Raw genomic sequence first — 23,596 nt, forward strand, 5'->3', positions numbered from 1 at the left:
TGTTGGTGTTTTGTTTTGTTTTGTTGGGGTTTTTTTTTGTTAAGAAAGGTATTAAATGAGGCCTGCATGTGATAATTTAGGCATCAACACTGGCTTGCTGTGCTGAAAACTTCATTTCATGATCATAGACRGTCCTCTTGGGAGCTCTGCATCCCAGGGAGCGCCTGCTCAGCCCTCAATCCCTGCAGACCTCTGTGATACACGTGTGTATTGCCAATATAAAGGAAACACTCGTTTCTACTGTACACAATTGTTTTAATAGCCTTGAAACAAGATTCATAAGGAGTTGATGGAACAAACTGTGCTAAGGAGAGTTTCTGTAAAAACACAATTTCTCTCCAGGAGCCTCTGGGGAGGGAAACTATAGGCATTCTAATTTGCAAATATTTGCATCCCAAGYAATTAATGACTGGAAGGAGCAATGCATAAGAAATCCCTGAATTTTCCTAGTTCTTTAAGTAAATCCATATCTAAAGGATATGGGTCAAGAGATATGACACCACTTCCACCAAGTTGCAACAGGCAACTTGGCATTTGATTCACCACAGCTCAAATTAACTTTGGACTAAGCTATTGTCACAGAATGAAGAAAAGAGTAATAACTCTCTCAGYTATTGTCTGAGAAAAGCAATAAAATAGCTGGTGACAAATAGGGGAGGAATCCAAAGCAAAATAAAGCTCTCTAGACTCAAAGTGAAACACTAATTAGAGACAAGGCATACCTATAAGCAGAAAAAAATCTGGAAGACTACGAATGCTTGTTAGTGTTGTAGATTGGGCCCAGTACGCTTCCCAGGAGTCTTACAGAGGGATTCAATTATTACACAAGCACTGAAAACCTATACACTCTGTTAAAAAACCCCAACAAAACAACAAAATCTTGCAATTTACAAAATATGGCTTTCTGCCTGTTGAAAGGTTTTCTCCCCTCATTACTTTAAGAATCCCATGGCTGAATGTAGCTGGCCCTGGATCTAAGAAAATGGGCTGAGTTATGTTTCTGCTCTGGAGTTTCTAAGCCTCATCTTAGATTTTTTGCAATTTTCCTCTGTTGTGCTGGTGCAGTGCCCAGAGGTGATGACAGCTGTCAATCACAGTCTAACAATTGCAGTTCCAGCTTTACAAGAGCCAGAGTAAGTGAATAACTTTCCTTGCTCCCATTGACATGGTCTCCGTTTAGGTGTTAACATATGGTGATCCTGAATTTGTTTTTCTTTCTTTTGTACAGCAACAAGGTTACTGCTGGTGTTTTAATGTGTTTCACAGGTAAGCCTTTCCAGGAAGTCAAAGCAGTTGCTCTTATCCCAAGCAGCAGCAGACAACACTGAGCTTCAGCTCCTCAAACAGATCAATTAAATAGATTGCCCTTAATTATACACGTTGTAATAAAACTTCCGACAATTCTCCTCAAAAAACCACCATCAACATAAAATACATGCTCCTCTCTTTGAATCAAACTTCAATCTTCATCTGAAAAATGTCAACTGTCAAAAAGTTGACTTTTTGGGGACTGAAGGAATAGGGTTCTGCCAAAAAGTCAAATCTGAACTAGAKGTAAGCAATGGTAAATCCAATGAAAACCCATACTGTTGTTCTTGTGGAGTATGATCTGAATTTATATCAGTGGGCAATCTTTATTGACTTAAAACCAAWAAAGCTTTGCTGATTCTTTTTCCCTACATTTTTTATGATGTAAAAAGGAGTTGCAAAATGTCTTGTAATGCATAGAGATATGGAGGAACATTTACATGCACCTACTGTTAATCTACATGTAAATATTAACCAAATCTAGGTTGTACTCTATCTGTATTTTTTTCTTTGCACAGCAATTCACTTATTGTTGTGTACTGACAGCAAGTTAAGAGTTTATTTCCATATGTTTCAAAATGATAAAAATTTCCTAATTGTGAGAACAGCTTGTTTCTACTGATGCATATTAAAAAAACAGTATTTACRTATCCTAGGCCAAATACTGCTCTCCATGCTCCTCTGAAGGTGCTGGGGAATGTCAACAGTATTATGTACAGCAAGTCCAGGAAGAATGAGATGGAGTTGTACATTCTCAAGTTACCTTGTGAATATAACTTTATATGCCACATGAGAGCTCGCAGCTCTTACAGTTCGGTCTCCTTATTGCCCCAAATTCCCAAATTATAGTAGCCCTTTCCAAGGTGTGGGCTCAAACCTAATCTGCCATGCCCAAGGGTGATGTGCCATAATGTTTGAAAATAGATGCCCCCCATGGGCTTGGTGTGGCASCAATCTGTCTGCCACAGGTTATTGCTTGCATACTTACGGCTTAAGGATTATTATCAAATCTGGTAGTTACTAGTGAAAACAGAACAGGGCAGGGGGTAGGACAGTCCAGCAAAAAATCAAACTTCTAAGTAGGAAACCCGTTTGGAGGCATGTTTCATCTGACTCTGAGGGTCCCAAACTSCTGTGTGAGAACCTCGCTGTGAGCCCAGCAGAGACAGGTCACATGTCATCATTCAAGCATTGACGCTACAAGAAGTTTACATGAATGGAAGCAAGCACACAGAGTTGCTACTCACTAATTTCACACTGGTCTCCTTCATAGCCTGAAGGACAAATGCATTTTCCCAGATAGAAACATGTCCCTCCATTGAAACAGGTGGTKGTACAGTTTGCTGAAACAAAAAATAAAAGAGGAATAAACTAAGTCATTAATACGAACTAGGCCTGACTTGGACTTGATGGTCTCTGCTGCTTATCATAAATAAACATTAAGTAGGTTGTAAAAGCAGGATTAACCTCTTTTCATCTGGTTTACAAAGTAAGACTGAAACACAGTTATTCCTACATAATGCTTTACACAGGCGCACACACAAGGCAATACAGAATGTGACAAGTGAACAATACAGCAGTGAGCTGCCTGAGGACAGGCTGCTACATCTTTACCAAGCCCCACACATACAGCTCATTGAAGGATTAAGGCACTACTGCTATTGAAACTGASAGCATCTGATGAAAGGAACGCAACCTAGGACTGGAAGCTACTTCTACAAGAGGATACTTCACTAGAGTTCTTACATAATGCTTTGACTAAGAAAAAACCTTTATGAGTTTATCTGTGTGGTAACATAGATGCAAATGCTCTTTCAGCTGCCAAATCTCTTACATTGTGGTAAATGTGACTTTTCACCAACAGCTGGGATTCACATTAATCCTTCAAGACACAAGGAGYATTTAATTAAAATGTGGATTTGAAGTGTTTTCTGAATGTGGTAAAAGTCTGCTCAAAGACTAGACACAAGACACGAGGGCACGGACACCAATAGCTTGTGCATACTAATAGGAAGGTTCCCATTATTTTTCTGAAAAGTCCTCTAGGACCTTTTGCATTCAGTCTTTACTTCATATAGACCTGCAGCTACAAATGCAGCATGACGTTCTGTTCTGCCATGAGCAGCTCAGTTGTATTTCTGCAGGAAACTGCTTGGTTTTTTTTCTATATGGTAGCTTAGACTGTTCCAAATTACTGTTCTGAACAACTGATTGCTCATTTTTACTCTTCATGAGCCACAATGCAGCAGCAAAAAAATGAACTTTTTTTTTTTTTTTTTTAATGCATCCAGATGCAGTACATTAATGTACTAATTAATGTACAAATTCATTTTACTACAGGAAACTAGAGCTCAAATACAGATTTATTTTTTGGTAATTTTTTTCCCCACCCAGAAATATAGTGATTTTTGTGGTAAGTTCCACAGCTTTCAGTGGATCAGCTGAAGTGATTAAACTACCCTTCACAGAGCTGGGGTATATGGATGTCTGCAAATCCCTGCATTCTTCCAGCGGCTGCCAGGCTGGGCTACAGCATTTATTTTAAGAATCACATATTGTTTGAAACTCATTTACTTAGAGCTTGCCTGACTTTCCAAAATGCTCTCCTAGAGGGAAACTGCCAAAGGTGAATAGAGATATCTGGCTGCAGAGCCTGAGGGTTTTAGCTGGCGTTTACCTTTGTCACAGTTGATGCCGTAGAAGCCTGGGGGGCAGATGCAGAGTCCGGGTGTAATGCAGAGACCGCCGTTCATGCAGCGAGGAACACAGAGGGCTGAGGAGTGGGAAGAGCAGAAAAAGCATTGCTGGGGTGATAGTAACAGGTGTTTAAACTCACTGACTCCCTAAGTTACTTTTCCTTCTGCTGGCTGTTCTAAGACACCTCTGCAAAGTGCCTCTGGTAAGGGGTTAAATCTATTATATCTTTGGTTTCTATCTGGCGATTTCTGTACAGTGCTACTAAAAATTGAATTAAGGATAAATTAAGTTCAAATCTGATTCCATATGCAAGCAGAAATTGCCTTTTGTACAGTTTAAAAGCAGATAGGGGARAGCAAAATACCCACATACACCTACACACTGTGGATATTTAAAATCCCCCAGACAAGTTCTCTCTATAACTGTATTCAAGTTCCTCAGCTGCAAAGGCAGGTCTATCTCAGAGGGGTCAGTAGCTCAGTGGGGTTCCCAGGCAGGCTTTACAATGAACCTTTCTTTCTCCTGCATACCTGTGTATAAGCATGGCTACATAATTTTGGCTAGGAAAGCCTGCTGCACAGCTGAACTGTCCTCCATGCTCCCAATGCATCTTCTCTGAAGCCCCTGTGCTCTTCCAAGACCTCTCTGCCTTGTGGCCTCCCCTCTTGAGGGAGGCATGTTAGGGGGTAATGCTGCACTTTGTGGTTGCCCACAATTGGTACATGCAGTGAGGTTGGGTCCATGCTAGGGAGTTAAACAGCAMCCAGGCATGGGGCCAAACAGCCTTGTGAAATCATCTTGTGAAATTGTTGGTGGCCCAGCTTTGTCCTGGCTGACCAGCAAACCCTCCTGGCCATGGTCCTGGGATGAGTAGTGACCACAGGCTCCTCCCAGGAGTGAGTTTGTAATGGGATTGTTGGAAGGTGASAGTTTGTTAAACATATGAATGTAAGCTGTGCCAGCTGCCCCCCAGGCCAGAGAACAGTCTTTGATCCTTTGTACTTAACATTTTTGAATTATTTTATTGGAGCAGGATGCCTATGGGGATGGGCACCTCCGGTCACCACCCTGGGAAGAGGAAGGGAGGGATAGAAAGAAGATCCAGTTTCCTTGCCAAGTCACACCAATTTCCTGGTCCTTCACTCCTGGAAATGTTGGTCTGGGCTATTGTCCACTAATGGAAGATAAAGAGAATCTTCCCTTCATCTTCTCATCTTTGTTTTCAGCCTGCTTACAAATCTGATCTTATCTCCAAATAAACAAACGTAGAGCAACTAAAGCACTGTGCTTTGTTTCCCAGCTAGTCCTCATTAGTAGAAGAATTTTATTTAATCTTCTYGCCAGATGGATTCCCTGTGATTAAGGATCACTTAACTATTGCATCAGTTTTTGTTAAAAGCAATCTGTGAGAGAGAAAATATTTTTCATGTAAGCAATTTGTTTTTCCTTTAGACCATGGATGACAATAACTCTTACATGTTTGAACTCAAAATACAAGAAATTGTCAGAACAGGCCATTCTTAATTTTACAAGAGTCTACAGTGCAGGAGATACAATTTTCTTGAGATCACAGTAAAGAAGACAGTTGAGATTTTTTATGAAATTACCTTTTTCACAATGAGGCCCATAAAATCCATCAGGACATTCACAGACATGTCTTTCGTTGCAAACCCCTCCATTTCTGCATCCTCCTGGACATTCCGCTTCATAAAATATAACGACAATCTTAATTAAAATTTTATATACTTCAGCTGCCAGCCAGCTCTCAGTAGGATTATTATATTTCCTTGACACAACCAGTAAGAATATCTGCTGGCAGACAAACATTGAAAAAATGAAAATTCAGCGAAGATTTCTTCAAGATAAATTCATTCTCTTTTAGTAGTCTACAAACAGAGGTTCCACCACATGTTTCACGTGTGATGTGCTTGCTGACGCATTTTCATTGCTCTGCTGCTTTATAAGTGCAGGAGCAATGTGGATGTTCTGCTCAATCCAGAWCTTTCTTTTTTGTGTGGAAATGAGCAGACACCCCAGAGCAGAACTTGCATGGCTGGTTAAACCTGCCCTCAGGGTGTAAGACCAGTTCCAATCTCTGCAGTCTGAAGCAGACATCACTGCAACTTGCACTGCATTAATTACCACRTCTGTTACCACTGAGGTGACACTGATGAAATCTGTGTTCATATGCAAGAGTGAGCTTCAAGGMTAAATGAATCAAGGCCAGACAGGAAGATGAAAGCACTCCTGCACAACGGTCCTATACCATCATCAACTCTCATTCTTATCTCAATTATTGATCAAATACGTAAAAGCATTAGGCAATCCTGCCATGATTATACAAGAATGAGAGATACTCCGGGTGCCACCACCATCCTCAAAACACCAGAGTCCATCAAACAAGAAAGCAAACTAAATCAAACCCTATGAAATGCCATCAAAAAGGGCTGCTGGGTAGAAAAACAATTATTCAAAAATACCTTCCCAGATCTCTCACAGAGAATAAGACAGGCAGGAGCGGCTGCCTACTCCCATTAGAAAAACTTAACATCACTAGGGATCAGTGGTAGGCACAACCTCCTCCCCTTGATGCTCTGTCATGTGACRTTTGGAGAGAGAAGGTTCAAAATCTCTGAGGTAAAATGATATGCCTTAAAAGTGAAGTTGTTTGCAGCCACAGTAATAGTAGTAAAGAGTTTTTGGTCCTGCTGTGTTCTAACACTGTACTCTAGGACTCTTTCTGGAAATGCTTCTCTCTTGGTACCCAAATGCAGAGCTGCTATTCATTACCAAAAAATGCATGCCTAAATACATACCATTTCAAGCAGAAAAATAGGAAAACATACGTTTTTTCTTTGTGACCACCTCTTAGCCACAACAAATCCTCTCATCCACAAAATTGCTCCCTTGCTCCCCTCACTTCTTCTGCCAGGGCCTTTCTGTATGGCCAACAATAACTGGAAACAGTGACTAGGGCCCTAACAGGAGAAACTGGAGCTCTTCACCATCTATAATGTCTTTCAGAGGAAGGAAACTCACCCCTACTCTAACACCAACCGTTAAATCCTTCTGATCCTTCTCAGCATCTGTCCCAAAATGCTGCAGTGTCCATCTTACCAGACCCAGGGCAGGAATGGGACTTATTCCAGTTTGGGTTGGAAGAAATGACAGGAGAAAATTCTTCTTCTGCATGTCTCTAGAGTTTGGAAAATCTTCCCTGTGTCTCTCAGCTGGCTCCAGGAGCAAAGGACTGGGACAATAATTAACCCCAGGTTTCTTGAGAGATCATATGATGCAATACTGCTAAACTGTTAGATATTACAACTCATATAAAAATGGTAACAACAAATAATAACACAGAAATGATAAATTGGATGAACTCTACTACTAAATGGAATTTGGAGCCCTTCCTCTTTAAGCCAATGTTTTCCATAATGTAGACCTGTAACTCTGCTGTCCCTATTAGAATAACCCAATGCTATTTCCAAAGTTTATTAAGTTCAGTATCTTTGAACTGAACTGAAAACAAAAAGATAGGGAAAAAAATTGTGCTGTATTTACACCAGACACACGACTTCAAATATGAGATCTGACTGATTTTGTGYCCTTTAAGCCTCCATTTTTCTTCTTGTTTCTCTGCCCACTTCTTCTCCCCCTCCTCCACTTTCCCTGGGCTAATTGGCAGCAGCAAGGCTTCAAAGGAGACATGCAGCTTTGCTATTTAGGCATAGTGAGGTTTCAAAGAATAAACAGCTCCTGCTCCCACTGCTCGCTTTTTGAAGCCACACTACAGCCAATTATTTCAGAGAAAACAGTGCAGAGAAGAAAATGTGGACGAAGATTTTATAGGAGAATTAAAAAAATGTTTGTACATCAGCCCTGTCATGGGTTCATTTGATACAATAGCAGATGATATGGGATAACTATCTTATCTCAGACACTGATTTTTTAATTTCCATAGCCTCAGCTTAAAGTGATAATTATAGTTGTTTGTGGTGTATCAAATTAATCAAGAAAGTCGTTATTACATAGTGTTTATGGTTCATAGATCGGTTGATTGCAGAAGTGCTCTCCTTTCCAAGCAAACACTGCAGTAACTTCATGCTGCTCTTTTTCTACCAGCATGTCCTCTGTGTGCTTACTGCTTGATTGCTGGAAGTACTGAACACCAACTTCCACATCCCACCTGTATCAAAAGCAAGAGGCTGCACCTCAGCTACAGACAAGGCAAGCCAAGTTTTGCAGAGATTTTCTGATTAAGATTTTTGTATTCAGTGTGCACGTGCAAGTTTGAGATTTAAGGAACTAAAGGCACTAAGTCGGAACTAAGGCACTGACAGCATTAATTGATACCAATGTCCCCACTACAGTTCCCAGAAGGTCAGGACCCCAGATGCTGTGCCATTTCTGGAAACATTAACCTCATCCTGCTTTACAGAACTAGCTCCCCTCCAAGCACCTCAAACCATTTGCTAACTTGGGTTTTTCATATGACACATCTCTATCAATGTCCTTAATGTGATGAGCAGTGAACAGGAGGAGGAAGAAATGTCTCCAACCCAGTGTGCGAGGGGAGTTCAGTAAGAAAAGGGTCAGTAAATATGTAGTGAATGATCAGCAATTGCACACAGATGCTGAAAGCCTGGAATYCACCATGATTGCCATACATTGTGTGACTGCTTTATTTCCCTCCTCTCTAGCTCTTATCCCTAAATTAGGTGACCTAGTCTAACAGCATTCCAGCAYGTTCTCTTCAGCGTTACCTTGCTGACAGGTTTTAAAGAAGATGGCGTTCTGAGGGGTCTGGAGAATAATATTGCCCTCTGAATTCATTATGATCACGTTCACTTCAAATGCAGCAACCCCATCTTGTTTTCCAAGGCAAGGAAATCCAATCTGAACAACTAAAAGAATAATAATAACAATTATGTTTATATTTACATGTACATATAAAAGCATACATTGAAATACTAAAAGAAAAAAATATATAATTGTATTTAAGCTTTAGAGGAATTCCATTGGTGAAAACTTGTAACACAGAGACACAAATATCACTTTATTCAGAGGGGGCTCTGGGGTTAGAAGTACCACAGCACAGGAGAAGAGCTTGTGCTCATTTGCTGAACTGTCTACAGCACAGACAGCAATCTTGACACAACCATACTTTTCTTGCAGATGAGGAAATTTTCTTGCAGATGTGGAGGTATCTGTAGAGACATCGAAACAAGCTGGAAGCCTACTTTTAATTTTCTGAGTTGAACTTCTCACCTCTGAGTCTAAAATTTCCATGCTCTCATATGACTTCTGGAAAAATGTATTTTGGGGAAAAAAGTTACTTTAGGTAAGTTTTTTCCRATTTGGATATTACAATTTTGGCCAGCTAGCAGGCAGTGTAAAAAACCCMCCATAATGGTGTCTCTGCACTACCAGTGTACATGGTCCAATACTGTGCAGGTATTGATTATCAATTGCGGCTGAACACCGGAGCACTGGAATGCCAAACAGGACTTAAACATTGCTTATATAAGCACCCAAGTGCYGTGGTGCCTTGCACATGATCCATGTAAGGGAACACCATGGACATGCCCATATTAGTYCTGGAACTGAGCTACCACTGCTGCCAACAGGGTAAGTCCTTTTCCTTTAATAAGACCTCCCAGCATGATGGTTAACAGACCTGCTGCAACTATGAGATCTCATCTCTGGCCTCCCTGCACTTGTGGATTAAGCGTTCCTAAACACAGTCAGAAGGGGRTAATTTTCTAGCTATCTTTTCTAGCCCTTCTAGATAGCTAAAAATTAAAGAAGATAGCTGATTTTAGAGAGTGCTGAGTGCAGAGTTTCTCATGTATTTCACCTGCTTTATATGGAGATGGAAATAATGTTCAACAAGAACTTGGCCTTTATGACTTTTAGGTTGGTTTTAAATGTCTGTATTTGACATTTATTTGACTTCCAACCAATTCAACTGCAGCAATTGCGTTACAGATATCGTAGCCTCTTTTACCTAAATCTATTTTCAATACCACTCCTTCAATCCACATAAAATGCAAAGACCAATCCCTAATGCTAAAATCCAGGTATCATGGCAAAAAGATGTATTGAAACACTACTTCAATGCCTATCTACTGCAAGCTGAAAATTGAGAATGTTGTACACAAACTTTCAGAACTTATCCACTGAAAAAGAAACAAGGAAAAAAGACTCATCAAAAATGAAAACTTRTATACCAGTGCTCCATCTGCAGTCCAATCCTCCTGTTTCATTATTTATTTCTTTCCCACATTTATCTCCATAGGYTGGAAAAGGCAATTTAGTAAACCATGATCACTAAGACACTACTGTCATCAAGACATGTATTTCTGCCTCTCTACCAGAGGCTACCATGTATGAACCCTGAAAAGGATCACATAAACTGTTATTCATCCACTTCAGAGCTAAGTGGATTCAACAATCTTTCTTGGAAAGCTTTTTCACTCCACCCAGCTCACTACGCACCACGGTGCTTCTGGAGCACTTGCATTGGCTTGGGCTCAGCCACTGCTGTGGAGCTGTAAATTCCAGTAAAGGACTAAGAATGCACAACTAAGGGATAAATGATAACATCCTAAACTAGAGCTTGTGTCTTTGAGCTGAATGCCTGATGACCYCAAATGAAAGCAAAACATCCATAAGCTGCAATCGCTGAGAAACAGAATAATTTGGTAACTATTCCAATAGTGATCAAAGAATTTGTTTTCCAAAAGTTGCACAAYTTAAGTAATAGCATTCATGAATTTTATGCAACGATTTTGCACAACTTTCTGCAGATTTATCTGCACGTAAAAGCTTCATGTGACTTGGCTCAGATAAAATATGCTGCTGTACTCAGACAAGGCACTTACAAACTGTTCAGTGCCAAGCACTGTGGAAGCATTTCTTTGGGCAATAAACTTCAGAACTACAATTCATAATAAAGTATTTAGACTTTACTGGCTGTAGAACATTTTTCACAGGAACAAAATTTATAATACGAACAGTACAAACCTGATGCTTTATGAGGAACTGTTCCAAGCAGGGGAATATTTATAGTTGGATCAGCCATTATGCCTTTATCCAAAGAGTGCAAAGACAGGAACTCATAGTAGTACTCAGCCTATGGTAAAATAAATGAAAAATCTACATTTATTATAATTGTATTCATAGAAGCAAACTATTGAGCACATAAACTACAGCAGAAAAATACTACTTTTCATTACATCATTCACCAGATTTGTTTCTGTAATTTCCGTGAGTGCTYCTTCATCTAAACATAATTTTCAGATAATTTCCTCTTATTTCAGAGATTGCAAGTGACCATACAGTAATCAGGATGCAGCATATTGGCAAGAAAACCRGCATGCATACAGTGGACAATGTAAAAATGGACAATGGAGAAAATACTTTTTTAGAACCCGCACTGTCTGGCAGACAACAGAAGGATATGAACATTAAGTTAATTCTTAGAGCTGTTTTTGGGGCAGAATCTTCTTGAACTGACTGGTGAGCCTGAATGGCCTGCCTGTAGCACGAGTGCAGTTTGAAGGGCACAGGCACTACAGCTGTGGCACGAGATTGTCCAGGCTCGCTCTTGGTTGATGTGCACAGCGCATTGCCTTGGGCAAACAGTGCGGGGTGGCGAGCAGCCACATTGCTGGATTGCCACACCAGGACACACATCTTGCTCACAGCTCTGGCACTGCCTTGTTCAACCCCAGCTCATTATGTTGTCCCAAGAGTGGAGCTGAGAGCTCTGCCAAGAGCTTCTTGTCATGCATTAACTGCAACATAAATGATTAKTTTTGGCGACCACTAGAAAATGTTGGCATGATCTAAAAAGTACTTTCCACTACCTTAATCCTACCCCTGATAAGCACCTGCATTGTGGCAGAGATTCTAGACTTTGGTACTTTTGTCCACAGGAGCYTGGCCTCTCTGTTGAGTCATCTGCTCAAGATCTCTTCACCTTTGATGCCAAGTGACATCCTTTGTCTGCAGTGTGGCCGTACGCACCAGGTACACTGGAGATGTATGCACCTTGGCCAGTCACTAGAGCTTCCACTGCTATCAATGGCACAATTGCTGGTGTGCACAGCAAGTGGAAATGAAACTTTTATGCTAAACTGTGGCATCTCATTTACCATGAAGCACACAAAGGATTACAGGTAATTCTATCTACTTATCTCAAACAAGTGTTTGAGACCTTAGCATGGGCACTGGCAAAAATGTATTTCCATCTACTCACTGACACTAGTAGKACTGTTCTGTCTACTTCTTAGATAAAACAGTGCAGCAAAGAGAGATTAAAGCCAAAATTGGGCTGAAAAGTGGTGCCTAGTTTATGTCTACAAGATGTCTGTCTGTGTCCTTAGCCAGAACACTGTCCTTTTTCTCCTGCAATATCCTGGCTCCTCATTACAAGAAGGACATGGATTTACTGGAGTGAGGCCAGTGAAGGGCCACAAAGATGATCAAGGGTCAGGAGTGTCTGACCTACAGGGAGAGGCTGAAAGAGCTGGGGGTATTSAGCCTGGAGAAGGCTGATGGGGGATCTAATCCATGTGTATGAACAGTTCATAGGAGGATATAAAGAAGATGCACCCAGGCTCTGCTCAGTGGTGACTATCGACATGACAGGAGGCAATAGGCACAATACAGAAAACTCTGTTGGAAACAGAAAGCACCCTTTTACTGTGTGGGTGACTGGGCACTGGCACGGGTTGTCCAGAGAGGCAGGTAAAGCCTCCCTCTGTGAAGATGCTCAAAACCCAACTCAACACAGTCCTGGGCAAGTGGCTCCAGGTGACCCTGCCTGAACAGAGGGGTGGACCAATCATCTTGGGTCAGACTGCTTGGTCTCAGATCAGCTTCATCCCTTCTGTGATTCCGTGCTCTGTCTGTGAGAGGCCATCTCCCTTTAGCTCCTGTTGACACCAGAAAAGCGCTTTTGATCTGGGTAGAAAGGTTGTTACGAAATTCCTGATCAGCCCTGGCAGAACATCCACTTGCTCTGTAGGGGCAGGAAGGAGACCCCAGAACTGAGAGGAGACAGCATGAGGGGCTACACTCTACATGGACCATCTTCAGAGGGTGTTGAGGGCACAGAGACCTCAGAGGAGGACTTGCRAAACAATAGGGCAGAAAACAATGAAAAGTTTTAAGTGGGGCTTAAACACATGGAGTAAATGTGTGAGGGAGAGAGGACATGGAGAGAAGCAGTAAAACCAGAGATGAAAAATGAAGTCTGGAGTAATGTTCAAAATGCTGCTTGTAATTAAAGACATTTTTTCCAATACAATATACCAYGCCAAAATATGAAAACAAGCCATAAAGTCAGATTGTGAACATTTTTGTTTTCAAATAAARCTTTGGTTCAGAAAAATAATTATATGTCTCCACACATCTATAGAATAGTGCAGTGAGTCAATGCTCCACTGTCTGTTTCTCATTGGTTAGCTTTGATGTTTGGCTGTATCTGAACCAGGTCATAATGAGTTATGACCTGGGATATTAAAACATTATGTTCTTACTATTCTAGTAAACAACAACTGGTAACTAGACCAAATAGCTCCACTCCCATATTTCCATCCCAGACACACTATTGTARAAGGTCAGCTTGTGAGCCAGATTCCTGATTTGTAGGAAAAGGACTGGAATCTCATTTTCAAGAGTCAATTTTCTAGAGCCTAAGGATAAAGACAAAAAGAAAGTYCCCTGTGGGGAAAGGGACCCATTGCTGCATGAGCCACAGTACTTGCTGCTGTTCAAGGAATCARGGTAGAGGCGAAGCAGCGGTTGGTGCCTGAGGCAGGAGCAAGTTCTGATGCTAAAAAGATGGGAAGAGACATTGCACAAGCAACAGGCTGCTCAGCAGGAAAGCCACATTTTGCACTGGGGAGAGATAACTGCTCTCACCATTTCTCTGCAAACGTTTGTACATCTGCTGAGTTGACAAAAACTAAGCTTCTTGATAGTATCTAAGAGCTGAAACACCTCAGGTAGATCCAGCTAGCATAACTCCATAGTCATTTGCTGCAGAGTATGCTTGCAAATCGTGTATGTTGGGTTCAGTCGGTTAAATTTTGACATAGAAAATATATACAAAAATCACGGTCTAAAGAGGCTACACAGTGAGGCAGAATAGTTTAACTCTTCAAATCTGTGAGTCTGAAACATGATTTGACTGCCATAAGTCCGATCTATTTGGAAAAAAATCTGTCTTGACACAAACCCTACACTGAATCTCCAGTATTGTCCTCCTGTAATTGGAGTTGATTGCCAATTAACTTGCATTAATCATCATGACTGAAAAGCAAACAACATGCTCTCAGCAAATATTTACCATGCTCCAGCCTACCATGAAATTTAGTGATGATGGTTAATTGAAGATACAGGTCTGCGCAATTAAAATATTGTCTACTGACTACCATAATTTATGCTGTAAGTGGTCATTGGGAACGACCTGGCAGCGAAACGAAATTTCCTTGGTTATTGTTGGGAGATAAAGGGAAAAAAAAATCCATAACCTGTAATCTCTTTTCCATTATAAAGGCATTCTCATGCTTTTTGTGGKGTTTTTTGTTTGTTTTGTTTAAGCCAGCCTATGAGCTCTCTGGTATGTGAAGGTCTAAATTTGGTAGTGAAGCTAAATCTTAGAGGAACAGTGTTTTCAAAGGTGGTGAAGAAAATGGGATTTGAATTAAATTGCWGATCACTGACAACTGCACACTTTGCATGGACAAAGGACTTCTGGCTTGACTTCAGGAACAACCCAAGGAAGAATATTCTTTACCTTTGTGAAAGCCTTTGTCTGAGATCCTCAGAAACTGAGGCAAGGACCCCTGAAGACCTTGTGTGAACAGTCAGGGGAGTTGGTGTTTTCAGGCAGCAGGTAGCCTCAAGCAGCTGCCCTTTAACAGTTCCCCATGTGGGTAAAACCCTCAGCAGAGGGAGGAAATTTCACTTTAGGCAAATAATTCCTTGGTTGGGATTAACTTTTATGGACTTTGAATGGCTGTTTTCTATAAATCAGAGGAATTTAAAAGGTTATAAAAATAATGAAGCCCTCTAACAAGTATTGTAGCAAACATCTGTCGGCAGTTTGGTTTTAAATGATATACAGTTAAAATTCCTACAGATCTCCATTCCGTGGTTCAAGATCTACTGCACTGAAGTTCTGTTATCATTCAGATGCCATGTTGTTTTTGTCTGTTTTTTGTTTCATATTTAATCAAAGAATTCATAATAAGATGCTTTATGTTTTCTTCATTTTACGTGACAGACATAGGATGAGAAGTAATTGTACTACCTAAAGCAAAGCAGAGTAGCTTGARCTGTTGTATGACACGGTTCAATAACCTAATGAAATCTGCACCCTTTCTAATTAAAAAGCCAATGTATGTTAGCTTTGGAAGTAGATGCAAGAAATTAACTATACTTTCTTCTTGTTATTTCAACAAGAGCAGTGCTGAATGTTCTGTTATCAATTAAATGACAAATATACCCTAATGCCAACTTTCTACATTTAAAGAAAGAAACACATCAAAGAAGTTTCTTTTTATCCCAGATCTATGAGCATTTCTGGCTATGCACACACTAGAAGATTCTACCATGCATTATCCATAGCAGATGCTCACAGCTGCATATGCCATAAATAAAGTCACAAAGTGAGACAATGTATGAGTTTGTTAGGTGTTTACAGCATGGACCATTGCTTCTCCAAGATATTAACTGCATTAGGTCAGAGAAGTTCCAAGATGAAGCAAAGTGAGATGAATTCCAACAGAGATTATCTGTACTGTGCATCCAGAGCTGTGGAAGGAGTCYGGCCAGAGTAGGAATATGTACATATATGTGAACATTTTGTTACTGCAGTGCAGTCTAGACACCACTGTAATGAATAGCATAACGGTGCTTCCTTAGACAGGCAGATAATAAAGTGTCTGCCTACAGACTGCCTGTATTTCTGCTAGGCACAGAACCTGTTAATTGGTCCTGTCACAGAGTGGATAAACCATTTTTCTCACCAGTGTGGATAAACCATTTTTCTCACCTCAGTGCGACACTCAGAAACTTGCTGTCAGTCTCAAGAGGCAGACCTAAAATGGGAGGCATGCTTAACAATATGAAGTGATACTGAAATGTGCTCTGAGGAAATCAGTTTACACAGAAGACAGGATAACCTGACTGTCTTCCAGTGTCAGCTGCTCAGAGTATGGGAATGGACTGAAGCAGCAGGGTTAAAATAACAGAGATGCACACAAAAGGAGGAATAGAGATATTTGGTGTTCAAAAAAAAAAGGACACAAATTAGAACTCAGAGAAATAAATGGGCAATCTCAAGGAACAATACATTGTGTGACAGTAGCAACTAGTCAATGTTGTGATGAAAAGCTCACAAATCTGCAGAGCCTGTTCTATGGCTGCTTTCTTCACATTAAGGAAACTGCGGCAGACTGAAGAAAATCTCTGGATGAGAAGAAAGACTTTTTTAACAATGGAGCACATCCCTGTRTGAAACTTTCAACAATAACTACTTGTGGTTTTAATGGTTTTGGAAGAATGGCATAAAAACGCTCTGATTTTGCCAAGAGAAGATGACTAACTGGTGCTTAATGTCTCCTGTGGCATTCAGCTGTGGATGACAGATCAGGTCCTCCAACAGAATGATTTATGAAATTGGGAAAGTGAAATTTCTTGTTTGCTCTTCTTAAAAGAAGCCTCACATTTTGAAAGGTAGCCCTACAGGCTTCCAAGAATGCTTTGCAGTGGAAAGATGGATAGAAATCTTTGCAGAATACATCAGGTTTGCCTCCAAATAATGAGGAAAGAATTTCTGTAAAGATAAGTAACATGAAAAAATCACTGTCAAGAAGCTTGGTGAGGTCACAACATAAGAGATTGACATTATATTTAGGATTGTCTGGCAGTTGTCTGCTCCTCAGGACACATGGGAMTCAGGGCAGCTACTCGGTCATTTTGTGCAAACGTTTTCTCTCACCAGACCCTGAGCTCTGGAAGCACTCTAGCATTTGAAGTGGTTTATTTGAAACCAATCTCAGACTGGAAGCTGAAGGGTTTGCTAGAAGTGGTTTATTTGAAACCAATCTCAGACTGGAAGCTGAAGGGTTTGCTAGCTGAGGGGTTTGAGAGGGGCAGAGGTGAAAAAGAAAAGAACAAGTTCACCAGCAGAGCTTAACTCCGCCATCATGGTGCTGAAAAAGCAGGCACAGAAGGACAAATAAAGAGAAGGACAAATAAAAGCCTACTRAACAGTCCTGACCATCATTGCCCTGCTAATGAAAATATGAATATTTTGATAAATATGCAGTTAATTACATCTAGAAAATTCCTAGCAAGGAATGATATTTCTCTGAATGAACCAGGCCTGGTGCATGAGTTTCCTTTAAATTGTTTTCTCTTATGTCTTACAGACGAAAATTAGGTAATTCTGCTTTGGGGAAGGRGAGAGAAGCAAACAGTATACCAAAAAGGAAAACATCATTAAGAGTTCAGATTTTAAATAAGTAAAATGCACACAAGCCTTTGCTATCTTCAAATATTTAACAAAACATATTTCTCTGGTATCCTGAGTCTTGGAAAAGGCTCTTCTCCTGAGAAGTAATTCTTGTTCCAGCACAGCAAAGGCTAATTCATTCTTTTGTCACCCAGGAAAAGATTAGTGCTCTCTCTGGTGGACATTYTATGATCATGGATATTCAAAACACAGTCTCTCAAAGCTAATAAAAAAGGAGAAAATTATTATTGCTCTTAGAGAAAAGATTACAAAATACTGTCTCACCAGGTTACTTCCTAAGAAAACAAGTCTTTGCAGGTCTGCCACTGCCACATGCAACACATCTATGTTGCTCTATCCACACTGAGAAAAACCCGCAGGGTTATTTTCTTTCCCAYACAGCTTGAAATGTAGGTGAATAGGTTGGTTGGCTGATCCTGGGAGTGTATCTTTAGATTCTAGTCTGTTTGCAGTTTCAGGCTTTGGATAGATTTATTAACAATTAATAATTACCCTGAAAATTCCTCACAGAGAATGTAAAATATTCTCAATAAAACCTTAACAATTAGGGAAGTGATTGCACTAACAAGCATTTGGTTAGTTATGATGGAGATCTGAACAGACRCTATATTTAGTTATGCAAAATGGTTTTTAAAGCACAAATGTAAACCTTAGAGATGGTGGCTCATCTGATGTGATGAAGGAAAGCTCACAGACGAAGAATAAGCTAATCCACCTCTTGAATGGTGGTAAACATGGATAATGCACACAGATTCATTTTGGCCCTGCTTCAAACTTCCAACCCTTTGTTCTTAAGCCTCACAGGATAGCTTTGAAGTTGGGGATAAAGCTCCTCTAGCACACCATTACCAAAGAACAAGCTTCTGATTATGATCTCATGAAAGTGTAATCAATTACTTACACAAGTTAAAAGCGTGGCAAACAGCAAAGGTCACGTAATTGGGCTTTTATTGAGTCCATGTGTTTCAATCTTGGCTTTAACTGTCACTCCTGTATGATAAATATAAATATCTCTCCTCAAAATGTAAGCAGTGAACTTTTGAGAAAGTTATGAAATGTCCCAGCAGCTTCTGTCASACTGGAGTCCTTCAAGGGTTTCAAAAAGGGACACCTCCACTTTTGTGTACCCACATGAAAGAAAGTTTGCAGCAACTCTGACTGAGAGTTTCTTTATTTACTGCTCAGCAGATACTGGGTTTTAGCCTTATTTTATAGGAAAATGAGGGTTTAAAAGTTGGAAAGTCAAAAGAAATTCAACTCTGTCTTGACTAGTTATTAGGGAAGACTTCCTTAACAACGCTCTATTTTAACATCTGCTGCATGGATTTTCTAATTCTGTTTTTTGTGAAAAATCAGATTAGTTTYGTTCCTGTTTTACAGGCTGTCATTGACCAAATTCTAGATACTACTGTGAAAGAAGAACTAAATTGACTACTAGGAGTATGATAAGAGCACCTGAAAAGGAACTTGTGTGTTTGCTGTTGTACCTGAAATCACACTGATTTTTCTACTCAGTGAAGACTCTGCTAACTGGACCTGTATTGCTGTCATATTTCCATGTACTATACAGGCCTCCACATAGTTCTGTCCTCCATAACTACACACTGAATTATTCAAAGCAAGATGGACCTCTCTTTTGAGTAAAGCAAGGAAGTATAGTGCTACTCCCAGTTTTTGATGAGAAACTGAACAGGTTCTACAAACAGCTTTTCTGTCTTTCGGACTGTTTCCACAGGCAGGGTCAGCACAACTTCATCCCTGCATTACAGTACCAGCCTCACAAGTCCAGTGTTTTCAGCTAAAGTCCRCTGTATTTCCCAGCCTTTAAATGAAGTATCTAATTTAAAGCCAGCTCATCCTTGACTTTCTGTACACTCAAARGACAGAGACCAGCACTTGCAAAAAAAAGTTCAGCCCAGCTAGAATCTGATTTACCTGCTGTCTTGAACAACCTTTCTTTCCCCAGCTGGGTGCAGGTGGAGTCTACCTGCAGCACAGGCATCTTCACAATACCTGGACTCTGCTGACTTGACTCACAGTCAAGTTAAGCTTCCAGACAAACCTTTTGAACACGCTTGTAGGAATAAGTCCTATTAAGAAAGGCACGAAGTTTATTTTGGGAAAGCTGCATCCTTCTCTTTTGTGKTTTTTTTTAATTCTGGATAACGTGACCTATCATATGTCAGTCAGCAGCTGAAAGTTCCCCAGAAGAACGTTTTGCAGAGACCCTAACCTCATTTTTATTAGAGAAAAGGCAAGAGAGACTGTTCAGCCTCAGACACGAATGTGTGGGCCTCCACAAGCCTGAATGTGATGAAAAACAAGCAGTAGTCTAAAGACAGCAAAAATCCACACTACTATAAGATAACCATCCCATCTGGGATTCAAGAGTTTTGAATCAGAGATGTAATTTATTCCTTGATGAACACCTATAGTAAATCCGGTCTGCTCTTGCAGACTGGGACCAAATTGTCCTTTTTGCCACTCAATACATTCCAGATATGTTGACARTCCTTAATTTCTGCTGGAGTCATAGGCTGCTGGAGATTCCCTAAATACCCCAAACCAGCCTTTAGTGACAAATGGCTGAAGAACCTAGGTATGATCCATCACCTACTCTAAATCARGAAGGGGGAAAGACCTCACTGCACCTACCTCAGTCTTTGCTGTCAGGGACAAGAACRCACATATAAACCCAGAGACAGAAATTGCTGTTGGAGTAGTAGGGGTTYGGAAAAAGTGAAAAAGCAAGAGATTCTACAAGAATTAGCAGAAATTGTGAACTTTATACCCCCAGGTCACCCTTTCTCCTGCTGGGAAACTCTCAGTTTCCTCATCCTTTTAAGTCTTTCCTAATTAATTTAATGATTTTATATCACTTGATTGTATTTTACAGGATGAGAAAGCCCTTACTTTTGGATGAATAAAGGTATTATATAAATATATTAAGCATATAGAAATGTTTTACATCTGGTAATTCTAGTGCCAGGTTTCAATTAATAGAATCATAGAATGAAAGCAACAGTGGCATCATGATACTACAAAAATTATGCAGTTTACTGTGAATGTTTGGCAAGAGAACTAAAAAAGGACCATTAACTAAGCAGGATATTCACATTGATACAATTGATACAATTCAAATGTGAACTCCGTCAATGGGCAGGATAAAGAGCAGACTTTGTGCCGTCAAAGGAAAGCTACTGTTATGTCAAGTAAAAATGTGAAACCCATGGTTCTTGATGTGATGAAGGCTTATAATTTTTTGCTTTTATGGATCAGTATAAGCTGCTCCACCCTGTATGTAATACCAGCATGTCACAGCTCTCATCAGAGGGAATGAACATGTTGGGTTGCAAGCTTTCAGCCACATTCCCTTGCCAATACAGAAATCAGATCGTGCCTGTGCAATATGAATAGATGTTCCTGCATAAAACTGGAAGGAAGGAGGTAAGAAAGAAAAACCAGTACAAACAAACAAAACAAAACAAAACAAAAAAAACAAAACAAAAATAAAAAAGGAAAAAACCAAACCAAAACAAAACAAAAAACCCACCAAGCAAAAAAAAAATCATTCAAGGTAACTGCCAACATGCCCTGCTGTCAAATCAATTCCCAGCTCTTAACATGGCTATGCATGTCATCTGTTGCTTGTGATTATAGACCCAGGTAGCTGTATTTTGCCTCTTCCTCTCTGACAGTGTTCTCTGCTCTACAACCTGTCTGCTATCCCTGATAGCCTCTGCAATGAATAGTGCAGCCACATAGCAGCTTGCAGAAACTTTATGTATCTGTGGCTTCACAAGGGGAAAACAATTTTGTTTCAGCCTGATTACTCAAATAGACTCTGTTTCAACACCTCAATTTATTTCCCAGAATCTCTACAAGAAAGAGAACTGGCAAAGACTCAAACCTGGCAAAATGAGAGCAGTGTTTACTGCAGTTTAAAAGCAACAGGTTGAAGTTGGTACTTGTATTCCCTACTAAAGGTGCTCAGTGGACTTGATTATTTGCCTATGAGGTTTAAAGTCTCAGATTCCCACTGGCTACATCAATATTCCCACATTTGTAAGTTGAGGGCAAATAGAAAACGTTGTAGGGAGAGCTTAACTTCTGCTCATCAACGAGTTGTGATTTCTCCATGAGAAAAATTAGTTTCATAATCACAGTACTGAAAGCTCTGTTCTGCGATGGTCAGGATGGTCTAGAACCAGCCCTCTCCTCCTCTGGACAGCTGTCACTGCAAAGGCTGGCTCTGTGGTTGTTGCTACTGCTTTGTGCTTCAGCACTCACAGCCAGTGACAGATCTTCTCATTGGTGGGCTGCTGTTTYGAGAGTTTATTTTGCCTGGTGATGGGCCAAAACCTGAGACTGGGAGATTGCCAGATTTTATGTCAGGCATATTTATTTCCTTTAGGATCAGCTGGGTTTAACTAGCTGTTTATCCAGGCAAAGGGACAACTTCAGAGGATTTGTGGGACCRGTTCTGAAAGCAGTGTTTGGTCTTCAAGCTATTTATTGAAGTATTTGRCAATGATGACAGCAAGTGCTGAAGCAGCTCAAAGGTAATTACCCATTTTTCCTTGTATGGCTAAACAAGATGGACTCCAACAGTTGGTTGGAAAACAAAGCAAACTTTCATTGTAGATGCAAAAAAGCCCAGCAGTTTTCTTGTTGTGTGGCTGGGGAAAAAAAATCCACCCCAACTCTTTGCACCACGGTGGATTTCAGATATCATAGCTAGGTAAAGCCTCCTAGCACCTCTGTACAACAGTATCAGTGTCTCTGCTTGATTTATATCACGTTTTTTGAGGCAGATTTTGGGTTGCTGCTTCACTGTGAGTGTGACACCTATTACTGATCTCTAAGGTGCACCACCAGCAGCTGCTCTCCAACTGGAGCAATCCACTCACTCACACAAATGCCGCTTCCTCGCTTCTCCAGCTGGAATGTGGTGGGAGACAGTGCTGAAGGCTTTAATGAAGGCTGGGCTGCATCAGGCATAGCCCTGCCAGCCAGGCGAGGTGGATGTTACATTTCCACCACCTCTGAGCTACATTTTGATGCAGTGAAGAGCTTGGCCACAAATGAGCAGTTAAAAAGTGAACAAGCAAACAAAAACCTCCCAGCAGAACAAAAAAATCCAACATGGTAAAAATGACTAATACAAGTCGAGTAGAATCTTTCAGGTAGAGGAATTTGTACAAAAAATGGAAAATAAAAGAACAAACAAATGTAACAAATGTAACAAATGTAAACCTACAGGAAAGCAAAGCAAAAGAGGTTTTGAGACGCATTTTCTTGAAAACTTAAAGCCTGAATATTCTATTTCAGAAAAAAAAAAAGTGTTGGTAACACAGGGAGTGAAATCTGTACATTTTCACAAAATATAGTCTTGAAGCCTGGGGTGTCCTTGTTGGTTCCAATGCTTTTCAACAGTTATGCTGCATATTGCATCCACTACTGTAAAAGCAGAGAAAATATTTTACGACTTCAGCTTCTTTTTTGTTAAAAATGTATTGGATTATTTATAGAAGTTATAAACAATTAAAATCTTGAAGAACAGTTTACTTAACACAGGTTTACACTGCTGTGTAAAAGGAATACTTGTGTAGTTTACACATATGCCATGTAAATTACTATGGAAACCAGATGCAGCTTACACTACAAGGTGCCTTGTAACTCATCTCTGCTGGGCAATAAATCCCCCCTTTTCTTCTTGGCAAAACTTTGAGAAACTTTACTGCTGTTTTCTATCAGCAGATAGAACAGATGGCTGGCACATGCCTGCTTTACTAAGAAAGTGGGATCTCTGCAGTATTACTTTGATCCCTGGTGGCATGTCTACAACACTGAGATGCAAAATACCACAGCTGAGCAAAATCTAAATATTAAAGGTCTGGAGCTGTGCTCTTGATATGAGAATCCCCTGTCTAAAAATCATGCTCACAGTCTGTAAACATCTTCACATTCCAAGTGGAAATTTTGGTACAGAGGTCAGAAAACAAAGTATTTCCCCTGTTTGGGGACATGAAAGCA

General features: G+C 40.3%; 1 protein-coding gene across 1 annotated transcript in view; it reads right to left on the minus strand.

The window, feature by feature from the left end:
• The window catches only part of WIF1 (WNT inhibitory factor 1), a 33,231-nt gene that overhangs the window by 4,996 nt on the left and 4,639 nt on the right, over positions 1–23,596 (minus strand). The window contains exons 3-7 of the mRNA XM_057377191.1: positions 11,032–11,140; positions 8,769–8,909; positions 5,613–5,708; positions 3,986–4,081; positions 2,556–2,651 (exon numbers count right to left, since the gene is read on the minus strand). Coding sequence (XP_057233174.1) covers positions 2,556–2,651; positions 3,986–4,081; positions 5,613–5,708; positions 8,769–8,909; positions 11,032–11,140 — 538 coding nt within the window. The remainder of the gene's footprint in view (positions 1–2,555; positions 2,652–3,985; positions 4,082–5,612; positions 5,709–8,768; positions 8,910–11,031; positions 11,141–23,596) is intronic.

The sequence above is a fragment of the Malurus melanocephalus genome, unplaced genomic scaffold (genome assembly GCF_030028575.1).
Source record: "Malurus melanocephalus ecotype Western Australia unplaced genomic scaffold, MMel_1.1 scaffold_10, whole genome shotgun sequence".
Lineage (NCBI taxonomy): Eukaryota > Metazoa > Chordata > Aves > Passeriformes > Maluridae > Malurus > Malurus melanocephalus.